A 14,995-nucleotide genomic window follows, 5' to 3' on the forward strand; every position below is an offset into this window, starting at 1 on the left:
TTTAAATTAATCATTTATTATGTTACTATTCAAATTAATTAAGAAAATTATGATAAAATGTTTCTAAAAGAAAAGTATAAATACATACATAAAAATTTAAAGATTTTACTTTCTTTTGTGTTACTTTCTCAACTTGTAACAAAATTTAATAAAAAAAAGAATGTAAAACTAAAAAAATATCACCAATATATTTAAAATATTCTTTCTAATATTAATTTTATAAAATATAAAATAAATATTAAATTTTAATTTTATTAAAAAATGAATAAGCATTATTAATTGTTGTTAAAAAATAATAATTAATTAATAATAATTCATTTGATCCCTCATTGTAATTAAAAGTTTATTTTAATATATTGATTTTAAAAGTTAATAAATTTTTCAAAAATATATTAAATTTATAATTTTTTAAATTATAAAATATTTCTTATCATCAACATCATCATTTTGTAAAAGAAATATTAGTTATAAATTTTTATAAAATTATTCATATTTTAAATTACTTGCACTTAAAGTTTTCCTACACTAGATTATACATATTGTGTAATTTCATGCAAAAATTAAAAAATTTCGAGTTATAAAATAATTTACAAAAAATATTTAAAGATTTTAATGCATAAAGTTTTTTTCACACACAAAAAATAAATATATAAAAGTTAACGTTTTTACACAAAAACCACCCTAATAAAAATCAATTACATATTTAGCATTATTTTAAAAAATTTACGAAATTAAAGTACGATGTATAAGATTATACCTTTTTGTAAAAAATATTAGATCAGAAAATAAAGATAAAATGATGTCTAACAAAAAAAAAATAAAGAGGTAAAATGTGATTTATTGGGAAAATTGCCGGTGGTGGTGGGCGTGATACGAGGACGTGTGGCTTTGAAGGTGAAGTTCCCTTGAAACACTTATCATCGCTAAGAGCTGGCGACGAGTGATGTATGATATTTGGGCATCGGAGAGTGCAAATGTTGAAGAGAAAAGAGTGGCAAACAAAATGAATTAAGGGTTGTTTGGTTCACAGCATATAATATTATTAGGAATGAAATTCTTATTTTTTCGTTTGGTTGGCTGGTAATCTTTTATTATCAACAGTGGATTTTTTTAGATATATCACCGGGAATATAATTACTCATTTTTCCTTAGGTATTATTGAATTACCAGCGTTTTGGACTAAAATACCCTTAATTTTGTTTTTAAATTATTCTTCTTCTGTCGTTGAATAATAAAAATTCTACGAAGATTAAATTATAAATTTATCCTTGAACTATTTTAGATTTATAAAAAGTCCATAATTATAATTTTATATGAAATTCAGGTGTTAAAATAAAATGTTACCCTTTCATTAAACCTCTTTATCTTTTTAATTTTGTAAAAAAATTATATAAATTTTATGAATTTAAATTTTTTAAATAAAATATATAAATTAATTATAGTAGAATTCAACTTGTTAAAAGAATAAATATATAATAAGGACAATTTGGTAAAATATATTCTAATAATCTTTTATTCCTTTAAACACGAAAATTTTACATTCCTACTAAATCAACCAAACACAAAATACAACATTCATTAGAAATCTTACATTCCGTGGGATTATATAGGATAAGAAACATAAGATTTTAACTGTGTCGGTTTCGTTTCAACAACTAAACCTTTTAATACGTTGAATGAATCCGTGGGATATTTTAAGCCTAAAGTGAAACAAAGCTAAAAACTAACCTGTTCTTTTTTAAATGGATCCCAATAGTAATATTTTAGTATTATTTAAATATTTATTTTAATTAAAAACATTTTTAATATGTAAATATGTACTTTTAATATCTATTTTTGAAATAAACCTAATATTAACAACTAAATTTGTTCTTATCTCATGCCAAAAAAAAATACTAGTAAAGCACAATACTACTAATAAAGAACAAAAAAAGGAGAGTGGGTGGGACACGCGGAAGGTGTCTGAGGCTAAGCCAGCGAGGTAAAGAACTCAGTGAGTGCTCGCCAAGAGAGTGTCATCCAACTCGGTTCAACATTTAGGTCAACTTGTTTTTTTTTTCCTTTGAAAAAATGAAAAAGCTTTTAAAAACGGAAGAAGTGGAGACCCAGATCTGAAAGCTCCTTCCTTTCTCTATTAGGTCGAGTTTTTCTTCTTCGTTTTATCTCTAAACACTCAATCCAAGTCTTATAATTTCAATCATTGTGAGAAACAATATATATATATATACACAACACACACTCTTTGGAAACTCAAACATCATTATATGATCTGACCCATCTCTCCAAAAATATGCCACGCCCTTTTTTCCACAAGCTTATTCTCCCCTCTACTCTCCACCACAGGAAACTGGTAAATCACTCAAAACCCAAGTTTTTCTTCTAAAATATTCTCTGGGTTTATCAATTCATTTTTGTTTATGGTCTGGTTTCCGTTAGAAAAGGTCCTTTTTAAAAAAAAAAATTTGAGTAGTCTTTTTTGCAGCAAAGTTTTGATCTTGGAAAATTAGAGCTTCCCCTCTTTGTTTTTTGTGGATCTAAGTGTGTCTTTTGAGACTTGGAGATGAATTTTGAATGTTTTGAGTCATGCTAGATCTTGTTTGCTTGATGGAACACTAAGGAGATTTGTGAAGTTATTTTGAAGGTTTTCGTTTGTTCTTTTGATTTATTTTGGTCAAATCTATCTTAGCACAAATTTGCAGAAAATACTCTGTTAAATCTCTTTGATGGGTCATTTTAATGGATTTTTGCTGTTTAAAGTTTGAAATTTTAGTTGATTTTCTATGTAACATTCAGATTATGTAAGTTTAATTTGCAAATTGTTCTGTGCAACCATTTGAATCTTACTGAGGGATCTTCAGATTTCTTCGGGAGAAGCCTTCCAAGTGTCGTTTGCCGGGAGGGGTTCAACCGGTTGTCCGGCGGACGAGATTACACAGACTTCAAAATCCCAATTTTATTATTTCATCAAACAAATAAACCCTAACTTGGATTCTGGGATTGTCTGCAGAGGCTCCCTGATAACTTTGTTAAGAGTATCAAGGACGAACTTTGTGTTGCAGCTGCTCTCACTGTTCCTGATGGTCATGTTTGGCGTGTAGGAATAAAGAAAGGTGACAATAAGGTCTGGTTTCGGGAGGGTTGGCCAGAATTTGTTGATCGATATTATATCCGTATCGGCTACTTTTTGATCTTTCGATATGAAGGGAATTCTGCCTTTAGCGTTAGTATCTTTAATTTGTACAACTCCGAAATAAACTATCAGACGAATGCTCTTGTCGGTACTCAATACAGTCATGGTAAGCCATATCCGTTTGAAGAACTCGAAGATGATGAATGCACCCCTCCAGCGGTGCAGCATTTGTTCCGCGGTCCTAAACTTGAAAGCTCCAATAACTGGAGCGGTGAAGTCAACCTTAATGCGGCAAAGAGTGTGAATAATCAACCTGTTCGAGGTATAGTTCTTTGTTTAACGATTTGAGCTTAAGACGATTCTGCTAATGAAGTGAAATTGCGTACTTCAGGTTCGGAGATGCCACAACCGAAGAAACCGGGGAGGAAAAAGCAGAAGCTTGACCCTAGTAAGTCTTGTTGATTAAGTTCGTCATTTGTTTTCTGTTTAAGGAATTTGGAATTTCTCATTGGCTGTACAATGCAATGTAGATGAACAGGATATGTCCGTTGGACATGAAGAGGATGCAGAAATGCGCTACAGATTTTATGAAAGTGCTTCAGCCCGAAAGAGAACTGTGACAGCCGAAGAAAGAGAGAGGGCAATGAATGCAGCCAAAGCATTTGAGCCGACTAACCCTTTCTGCAGGGTCGTCTTGCGACCATCGTATCTATACAGGGGATGTATTATGGTGAGCCTTTGAAATGTATTGTATTTGCTTTCAGGGTATCACATGTCTTGGTGAACATTTGTGATGTTTCGTGTTGCAGTACCTACCATCGTGCTTCGCAGAGCATCTAAGTGGTGTTTCGGGGTTCATCAAACTTCAGCTTCCTGACGGGAAACAATGGCCCGTTCGATGTCTTTATAGAGGAGGCAAAGCTAAGTTCAGCCAGGGATGGTATGAATTCACAGTGGAGAATAATATTGGGGAAGGAGATGTGTGTGTCTTTGAGCTGCTCAGGTCAAGGGAGTTCATACTCAAAGTTACCGTATTCCGTGTAACGGACAAGGCTGAACCAATGCACCACCGGTCTCAGCTGAGTTAAACTCAAATTTTGTGGGTTGATGATTAGGTTTTGTAAATATAGGTTGTTCTGGATTTGGAAAATGGGTTTTGAACTTCCTTTATTAATCACGTTTTGTTTCTTTCTTCTCTTTTATTTGAATATCCACTTCCTTTAATCCTTTTAAGGGCATCTCCAACGCAGCGCTACAGTAGAGATAGTTCCACTGTAGCGCGCTCCGACCCTGCGCCATTTTCATCTGCAGTGTAGAGTATTGCTACAGTACCGCGCCACATCTAGCGCGGCACTGTAGCTCGCGCTAGATTTAGGTTTTTTTTTAATTAAAATATATTAAAATATATTAAAATTAGATAAATAATCATATTATTTTTTTTGTAATTTTTGTAATTTTTGTAATTTTTTTATATTTATAAAATTAATATTATAATAGTTAAATATTATGAATAAAATAGAGTTAATGGTAATTTAGAGATAATATTAAAAATGAATTATTATTTTATTTTAGGTAGAGATAAAGATACGCTAGAATATAATTGAGGAAGACGGCATCAAAACTACACGTATATGATACAAATCCTTCACCTTTATTTGCTTGCTGATTCAACTTTTCCTTTTGGAGTTTCTGTTTGTGCTTTTTGGTGGGCATGCGTTACCAAAAATTAACAATATGATCTATTATTTTTCTATTTTTTATATCTATAATTATATCACACGTTACACGGTAAAAGTACCCAAATAATGATGTAAGAATTTTTAATTTCAAGTAATGTAGTTACCTAATTAATTTATGATATAGGGTGTTTTTTTTACAGGATTTTGGGATCTCTCGACGTCTTTAAGGGTGAACCAGATTTCTCGACGTCTTTGGGTGAATTCAATTGTGGAAATCCCGACCTCTTTAGCATTTTAAAAAAAATTACACAAATATTACATTAACAGAAATTAATTACTTGTTAGACACTGTTTAAGAATATTTTACAGATCTAGCATATTTTAAATACTTTCTATAAAATTATTCATGCATTAAATTACACAATACAATTATGTCTATCAATTACTACTTGACATTTTTTGATGCATTTTTTACCCTTTCAAAATCCTATACGTATAGTATATTCTAGGATTTTGAAAAATAATTTTACAGAAAGGCGCGACACATTCACCGCATAGAATTTTGAAAAATAAATATTAGTTATAAAACTTTTATAAATATTTTTCAAAATCATATGCGGTACATGTACCGCATCTTTCTGTAAAATTATTTTCAAAATGATGATGATTGTAATATTTTATAAAATTATTTATATTTTAAATTACTTACCCTCAAAGTTTCCTAGAATATACCATACATATAGATTTTGAAAGGATCAAAAACGCATCAAAAAGTGTCAAGTGATAATTAGTAAATATAATTGTATTATGTAATTTAATGCATGAATAATTTTATAGAAAATATTTAAAAATATGCTAGATCCGTAAAATATTCTTAAACAATGACTAACAAGTAATTAATTTTTGTTAAGGTGATTTTGTGTAAAATAGCCAATTTTTTTTCCTGGAATCCCATTAAAGACGCCTAGAAATCCATCTAACAATGAACACCCCCCAAGATGTCAAGAGATCCTAAAACTCTATAAAAAACAATCTATATCAAAAATTAATTGAGTAAATACATTACTTTGAGAATTAAAAATTCCCACATCATTATTTAGACACTTTTGCCCACGTTACGCATAAATATTCTTTTTTTTTTTTAAAATAAACAACTTGAATAAAATCGATGATCATTCTGTAATGTATAATCAAGGACTTAGCTAGTCCTTCTATAGGTATTTTTCTGAAATTGTTTCTCCACGTGATATCGTAGCTGAAATCATTAAATTTTTATTGTGAAATTAAATTTTTAGATTAAAATATATACGGCAATTATTTTTTGATGAATCAATTTAAAATATAGTTATAAGTAAAGTTATTTACAAAAGAATTAAAATCAAAGTAAAGGTATATCAAATAAATTATAATCACTCATAATGTATATTGAGATATAAATACCATGGTTTAAAATAACGGGACGAAAACACAATAGCGTCCGCTATTTCGCGATAGTGTCACCGTCATAAACCGAAATCCGTAAAAATAATGGTGGATAGCGGATTCACGCCAAAATCGGTCGATCGCGTCCGCAATCTAACGGGTAACGGTGAATAGCGTCGATAACGGGACGCTATTACCGTTATCTATCGTTAATGTAACAGAGGGATCCTTCTCTTTTTTTCTTTTCGGAGCAATACCAAAGCAACAGTGAGTTTTTCCTTTAATTTTTTTATTATCTCAGCAACATTCGAACCAAAAACAGTAAAAAGGTGAGTCATTTACCTTTCGTTAGTGGTCTCGGCCGGCGATGGTTTGGGACCCATTTCGGGTTTTGTTTGGCTTCTAATTGGGTATAATTTGGTTGGACCGGCGGTGGTCGTCGGAATGAGTGGCCACCGGTTCTCGGTGGCCGATGATCGAGAGGCTTGGAGCCTCCATGGTGAGTGCCGTCCGTGAGATGGAGAGGGAGAGAAAAAGAAGAGATGAAGTACACGGGGTTTTGTTTTAGGTTATATTAATTTATTTTTGGATTAATTTCATTTAAGTCCCCTATCTTTAGCCGCATATTTATATTTTTGTCATTGAGTTTGGACTATTTTGAATTTTATTATGGATCATAGGGTCTAATCATGATAATTTACATTATTGTTTTGTTGAAGTGTTTATTAAGAAGTTTTAGGGTTAATCCTTCTTAGGTCCCTAACATTTATGCACCTTTTTATGAAATAGTCACCCCTTCCTCATTTTTTAATTATTTTGAATATGATGCTCTAGTTTCATTAGTTTTATTTTAATCACTCATTTATATTTTTATTTCGAAATTAACTGTGATATTTTTATTTTCTTTTATCTTGGTCACTATTTTTATTTATAATCTACTCACTGTTATTATTTTATTTTGATCTCTATGCTTTACTTTATTATATTTTAGTCATTTTAATTCTATATTTTAATATTCTGAACTATTTTATTTTAGGCCTTATATTATGATATTTTAAAATAAATAAATACCCTATATAGAAAAGTCTAAAAAATCAAATATGCTTACTTTAGTTATATTCATTTTGGTTGAATCAAATTATTTTAATATTGAGTTCTTAGGAGGAATTATCATATTCTTATTATTTTAGTTGGAAAGAGAAATATTCGTTCGAAAATATTTTAGGGATTATTTTCTCTTCGATTAGAAATATTGGAATATTTTCTATTTCTCCTTAGAATTTTTCTTTAAATAAAATTATGCGATTGAATTTGAAATAATAGGATCATAACTTAAATTTATATTTGAATTCTTAGATTTCCACTACTAGAGACAATTTATAATCGATGGATACCAATTTTGGGCGTTGTGGCAGTGCTAATCCTTCCCCACGCGTAATCAACCTCGACTCCCTTTTTATTACTAAAAAGAATGAATTTCTGGTTATACGTAGACTGTTTTATCTTTTAAATGATGTTATCTTAAAAACTCTTTTAAAAGTGATTTTTAGGTATTCGACCTACCTAACCCAAAAGATCAATGGCGACTCCAAAACATTTCATTAAAAACCATTTATTTACTTGCTTTCCCCAAGAAATATTGTACTGGGCGAAAATCGGTTACGTCACCTATCATCGGATTTTTAAAGTCTTCTATTTGGTTAAATTATATTATATATATGTCAATTTCGCTTAGAAAACATTTTAAAAATCATTAAAATGATTCAATATAATTATAATTATTTTTATTATGTTTTAAGATAAGTTGTGCAAAATTTTAAAAAAATTCAAGATCGCGACACACACAGTGAACGTGATGACATTGATTATGTCCACAACCGCGATAAACACGACGCGACCGAAAACGTGATCGCGAACGCTATTTAAAACTCTGATAAATACAAAATATAGTTGTATATATAACTGAAAATTTCCGTATCATAATTGAAATAAAATCTACTGGACATAATAAAGATGTAAATGTTGAAGGTCAATCCAAATATCCCGACCCATCAACCTCAAAACATTCCTTCTCACTACAATTCTATAAGCAACATCAGCTTCATCAACATCTTTCTCTACATACAATTCAACTTTATCATACATTCTAAGGTTTTTGGCATACACAAACTCAAGCCACCCTTTAGAAAACACAGGTTTCGCGTACTCCCCATCTCGCCATATGCACCGGAAAGTCCACAAGTGCCCGCCCACGTCCTTCACTCGCAAATCGGCATATCGGCGACCGTCCATGAAGGGAAGAAAATACAGAATACGGGTCGGCACCGATAATCTTCTCTCGATGTCAGTTTGTGTTAGCAGCTTTGAAAATATCAGCTCCATGTGTTCCTTCAATTGCCGACTTGTATTGCACTCTCAATATATATATAGTTTTAGCTTTTTGGATTTTTCCTGAAAAGCGTGTGAAAGTTGCAGAAACTTGATAGACTGCACTCTGCATGTAATTTCGACTGGGAATTCTTCCAAGTTCCAAGTGAATTTCTATGTTGTTGTATATAATTGTGTGTGTATATATATATATATATATAGAGAGAGAGAGAGAGAGAGAGAACTTAGAAAGCTTGACTTGTATATTGTTGTTTTTCATATTTCAATCAAGTATATTTAAATGTAAATTTCCTGTTTGGTATCCCACGTCGACAAGCTACGCTAGAATTCAGGACAAGGCGTGTATCTTCTCGAACAAGGGTCTTCTTTGGTAATCAAGTCTTCCTCACTAAGGTCATAGCCAAAGTTAGTTATCCATACGTATGGAATTTTGTTTTGGGTTTCGATTTTCACAACTTATCATGATTTTAACTAATGTTACAAATAATTAATTTATCCAAGATAAAAAAATAATTTAATTGATTTAAACGTATTATTAAATGGTTTTATAAGTAAATTTAAATATATATTCTTTTTTTTAAAAAAAAAAAAGCTTGTAAAGCTAACAATGTTATACTCCCATCACATATCTTTGAAAACATTAATGTCATCTATTCCTTTGTCGTATATCTTTTATAAGTATTATTTATATTCGTATTAATCTTATAAATGCATCTTTAAAATTATTGTTCTGATTATTTAGTATTTTGTATGCACCTCTTCACAATTAAATCTCTTTTCTCACTTTCTATTTTTCACAATTCTCAAATACTCCGCATATAAGTTTTTCCGTCCACATCAATTGTGATAAACTATTATCTTATATTTAAAGAGAAAATAACCTGACCAAAAATGCCTTATAATATACGATTTTAACCAACTTTTTTTGGATTTGCCAAAATGACCAACTAAATCGCAATGCGATCGATAATTCGTAACGCGATCTCCGGTATCGCAAATCAGTTTCCAGATTCGCAACGCGATTCTGACTATCGCATTGTGTCCAAATTCGCGTTGCGATTTTCCGACTATCGCAATGCGAATATGTAAATCGCAATGCGATTATGACTATCGCAACGTGATTCTGACTATCGCAACGAGATTCTAACTATCGCAACGCGATTCTGACTGTCGCAACACTGAATTTCAAATTCACAACAGGTTTTAGTTTCGCAACACAAATGTTTTGGGTATATAACTACGCAGCAGAAGCAACTCAGAACCTAAATCCCTAAATCACAACTCATTCCATCTCCATCTATCACTCTCTCCGGTGACATCCGTTCCTATATCCAACAACATCCTTCCCCATCCGGCAACAGGTTTTAGTTTCATAGCTCGTTTGTTTAGTAAATTAATTTACAATAATGAAATCATCTAATGTTGATCATGTTTGGATAGATTTGTGTTTTGGAGGGTCATGGGAGAATGTTCATGGTGTTTTACAATATATGCCTTTACCCATGAATCTTCAACTAAAACTGTCATTAAAAAAGTTAACTTATGAAACTCTAATGTTATGTGTTACAAATAAATTGAATTTAGAGCCCTTAAGTGGATTTAGGTTATCATATCAGAGAAAAGGTAAAGTTTATTTGTTAACCGACAATGAAGATGTTGAACGATTCATTGCTTACATTAGTGTTTCACAAGATGATGTTACATTGTATGTTGTTGAACCTAGAAGTAGTGAAGTTGGGTCAGTAGTTTTTCAACCCCAATTTATGGTGCTCAAAATTTAATGCTTCCACCACAATTTCATCACTAAGCAAATTTTGTTTCACCACATTTCCAATACCAAACACAATCTCAAAACCCACAACCTTTCCCTATTCCAAATCCCAATCAACTTTCAGCACCAAATTTCGGTTTTCGTATTAACCAGTTAGACGATGATGAGCCAACAGAAAAAATTGTGAGTACTAGTCGGTATTCGAAATTTGATCTTGGTCAATACCCGGACTTTGATCTTGGTCAATACTCGGATTTTGATGATGTTTCAGAAGAAGAAACAGACCTTGCGTGTAATGATTTTGATATTGGTCAATACCCGAATTTTGATGATGAAACAACCGCTGTCGAGGAAGATGTTGTTGATGATAATGAGGAGGAAGTTACGACTGTGAATGAACATGTTGAACATCCATTCTGTAATTCATATAACCCTGAAGAAGAAAAAGAAGAAATCCCCGAAGAAAATGCCACGGGAGTATAACTGGAATATGCCAGAATTACTTCAGATACCGGAAGAAGAGTTGGTAAAAATAGCAGTTGATTGTTACACAAAAATTATTCGTATCAAGAAAGATGATTGTTTTGATACAAAGGAAGACTTGAAGATAGCTTTGTATACGAAATGTGTGGAAGATGACTATCAACTAAAAGTTAACAAATCAAGCAAAGATCGTTTCGAAACAATATGCATGATTGACAAAAACTGTACGTGGCGTATAATTGCAAAGAGGATAAAAGATTGCGAAATGTTTCAAGTTAGGACTTTTATTGATAAACATACATGTTCAAGAACCCAAGTTTTTCCTCACCATAGACAGGCAAACAAAAAGGTGTTGGGTGGTTTTCTGGCTGAGTTTGTAGCACCCCAACCCGTATCCGACCCAGATACGAATCTGAGGTGTCACATTGACCTTTTAAAACATGTACTTGTATAAAATAGTGAGTAATTTAAAACTTTTATAACATATAAATGACTAATTTACATAAAAGACATTTTCATTATTACAAAATCAATCAGAGCGTATATATTTCATTTATTTATTTACATATAACTATTCAAAACATTTATAAAACTGTTCATAGCTTAAACAATATATTCTTTTGAAAACATGCCAACTAGAACTTTATATACTAAAATACATATTATTCACATCTTTTCTAATCTGACCTTTAGTAAGGAGAACTGACATGTCTTGCTCCACATTGCTCTTTACTCTTCTCGAAACCTACGTGTAAATCACTTACACGCCAAGTCAAAGACTTAGTGAGGCATATAAACATATAAGGCAAACGATAACTAATAATCATACCTAAACAATTACTACTATCATTTCATACCACTCATACTTTACATGTAACAAATATATGCATACATATATGTCATTATCATTCTATCTCTTATCTCATGTTCCTATGATCTCTTATGTCCATATCATATAACATATACCATAACCAATTGCACATATACATATCATGTCATGTAAACTATATATATATATACTATCATTGATTCCTTTCATCATATGGTCTTATAAGTTACCATTTGTACAATCAATATCACACATGAAATTCCACAAGGAAACAAACATATTATCATATCACTTTATTAATATTATCTATTTAATAGCCCATGATACACATGTGAGAACTAAAGATATGTGGTACATAGAGGTTGTGCACTAATGCTGTCACCACAGCTCATATAATTGCACCGAAGTGCCACATATAATTGCACCGGAGTGCAGCGTAGAATTGCACCGTAGTGCCATATAATAATATCCATAAGGACCACATATACATATACTAGGGATCAAGTATGTGTCTCACCAGACTTCACACATGTTCCAAAGAATACATATATGTCTCGAATGACCACATATCATTCCTTAAGAATCATATACATATGCCAAGGATCAAGTATATATCTCACCAGACTTCACACATGTTCCAAAGAATACACATATGTCCCGAAGGACCACATAGACCCTCGACTCTTGGCATGCCAACTATTCTAATCCTTCAATTGATTCAGAACGGGATCATGTTCTATATCTACATAATCATACATAGATCTATTTTAGTATTATAACTAATATACTTTAATATAGATCTATGTATGATTATGTAGATATAGAACGTGATCCCGTTCTGAATCAATTGAATGATTAGAATAGTTGGCATGCCAAGAGTCGAGGGTCTATGTGGTCCTTCGGGACATATATGTATTCTTTGGAACATGTGTGAAGTCTGGTGAGACACATACTTGATCCCTAGTATATGTATATGATTCTTTGGAACATGTGTAAATACATGAGAATATGACATGAGATAGGTAATATGAGTTATGTGGTCATATTAGAAAATATGTTAAGTGATATGTGAAAGTGGATTATATGTTTATGTGAATATGTGATATGATATGAGGTTCATAAATACATGTTTATGATATATATGTTTACACATACATATGGTATGTGAATGAAGAGAATGGACATGTGATTATAAGATCAATGATTACACGTATATTTGGTACGCGACTGAAAAGAAAAGATATGTGTTCATAAGAGAAAGAATATGAATAAGTAAATTGAATTGTTATAAATGATAAGCATTAGTGCACAACCTCTATGTACTCATATCTTTAGTTCTCACATGTGTATCATGGGCTATTAAATAGATAAAATTAATAAAGTGATATGATAATATGTTTGTTTCCTTGTGGAATTTCATGTGTGATATTGATTGTACAAATGGTAACTTATAAGACATATAATGAAAGGAATCAATGATAGTATATATATATAGTTTACATGACATGATATGTATATGTGCAATTGGTTATGGTATATGTTATATGATATGACATAAGAGATCATAGGAACATGAGATAAGAGATATGAATGATAATGACATATATGTATGCATATATTTGTTACATGTAAAAGTATGAGTGGTATGAAATGATAGTAGTAATTGTTTAGGTATGATTATTAGTTACCGTTTACCTTATATGTTTATATGCCTCACTAAGTCTTTGACTTAGCGTGTAAGTGATTTACACGTAGGTTTCAAGAAGAGTAAAGAGCAATGTGGAGAAAGACAGGTCAGTTCTCCTTACTAAAGGTCATATCAGAAAAGATGTGAATAATATGTATTTTAGTATATAAAGTTCTAGTTGGCATGTTTTCAAAAGAATATATTGTTTAAGCTATGAACAGTTTTATAAATGTTTTGAATAGTTATATGTAAACAAATAAGTGAAATATACACGCTCTGATTGATTTTTTAATAATGAAAATGTCTTTTATGTAAATTAGTCATTTATATGTTATAAAAGTTTTAAATTTCCCTATTTTTCTATAAGAGTCAAAGTTTGAAAGGTCAATGTGACACCTCGGATTCGTATCTGGGTCGTATACGGGTTGGGGTGTTACATTTAATGGTATCAGAGCTACGGTTTAGCCGATTCTAGGCATCAATCGAAGTAAAAAGTGTTTTAAAAAGTATACATGCCAACATAAAGTGAATAATTTCTGATCTGATAGTGTAAGGACTATATTGTCTTGCTAATAGAATTAAAATGTTATGTTATATTAGATGTATGATCATGAGAGCTTCCAAAGTGAAGCACAAGGTAATAGACTGAAGGTAATAACATTCACCTGCCCTGGCCAGGCAGGGAGAAGAGCGAAAAACCTCAGGAAGTGCCTGTATAAACTTAGGGATGTCTTCACCATGTTGAAGAATATTCTGATGAATTTTCAATTTATATCTTTTTTAACTCATAGAATGAATGTATCGAAATAGTTGAAAAGTTAAGAGCACCCGAGTTCAAGGATAGATTTGAGGAAGGTTCTGTTGTTACAGACCTATGGTTTGATGATATGATAGAAGGTTTTTATTTCTCCAAAGAGGAGAAATTAAATTGAGTAGTTTCGTTACTACTTTGGCAAGTTAGAGTATGGCAGATAAATGAAGCTCGAATATATGAGCTTGAAGAAAGGAATTACCCATGCATGTGTATGAAAGTAAGTTTGATAAGTTAAGCAGATTTATTATTGAATTGATTCTGATTAAGAAGGATAAAAAGGATACATGTGATTGATTGTTTAAGGCTTGTGCCTTAAATTAAAAGAGTTTTACTGGTTTTGAAATTGTTCTCATTTCAAGAAATGGTTGATCGTGTTAAAGCTCTAGAGAAAGCTAAGAATAAAAGGATTGAAAAAAAAATTCAGATGATTAAGAGAATTAGTGCTTCATAGAATTTAGCACCATCAAAGAAAGGTAGAGATTCTGGTTCAACTTTAAACCAGACATGAATTAGTTGTATTCTCCGTCAGAGAATCAAATCAGATGAGAGTTCGACAGACTCCAACATAGGTTTGATCTTGAAAGATTAAACAAAGAGTTAATTGAGGATAAGTCAGGGTTAAAGACAACCCTTGTGAATTGGGTTAAAAGCTCTTTTAGAAGTTATATAAATCGAAGCAGAAAAAGTATTTTAAATGGATTAGATGAGTATTGAAATCTGGTGATTTTTGAAACAAGTGGAGAAAACATAAGTATAAGAATGGTAAAGAGTAAGGTTTTGTGCAAGTAAAGT

General features: G+C 31.3%; 1 protein-coding gene across 2 annotated transcripts; it reads left to right on the plus strand.

Moving 5' to 3' along the window:
- The first annotated feature begins 2,068 nt into the window (after nt 1–2,068).
- Nucleotides 2,069–4,288, plus strand: LOC120128072 (B3 domain-containing transcription factor VRN1-like). 2 transcript variants are annotated; one of them, XM_039145856.1, is made up of 5 exons: nt 2,069–2,350; nt 3,008–3,452; nt 3,522–3,578; nt 3,661–3,860; nt 3,940–4,288. In XM_039145856.1, exons 1-5 carry the CDS (start codon nt 2,291–2,293, stop codon nt 4,216–4,218), a joined length of 1,041 nt encoding a protein of 346 aa, XP_039001787.1. In that variant the 5' UTR covers nt 2,069–2,290; the 3' UTR covers nt 4,219–4,288. The 2 variants fall into 2 exon arrangements, with proteins under 2 accessions (XP_039001787.1, XP_039001786.1); XM_039145855.1 differs by having other exon boundaries at nt 3,504–3,578; nt 3,940–4,287.
- Nucleotides 4,289–14,995: the final 10,707 nt, after the last annotated feature.

This window comes from Hibiscus syriacus, unplaced genomic scaffold (genome assembly GCF_006381635.1).
Source record: "Hibiscus syriacus cultivar Baekdansim isolate YM2019G1 unplaced genomic scaffold, ASM638163v2 tig00110474_pilon, whole genome shotgun sequence".
NCBI lineage: Eukaryota > Viridiplantae > Streptophyta > Magnoliopsida > Malvales > Malvaceae > Hibiscus > Hibiscus syriacus.

Coding starts and splice junctions, on each gene's coding strand:
- LOC120128072 (XM_039145855.1), top strand. CDS start 2,291: ATGCCACGCCCTTTTTTCCACAAGCTTATTCTCCCCTCTACTCTCCAC. Junction 3,579..3,660: donor AAAGCAGAAGCTTGACCCTA/GTAAGTCTTGTT, acceptor AATGCAATGTAG/ATGAACAGGATATGTCCGTT. Junction 3,861..3,939: donor TATACAGGGGATGTATTATG/GTGAGCCTTTGA, acceptor TTCGTGTTGCAG/TACCTACCATCGTGCTTCGC.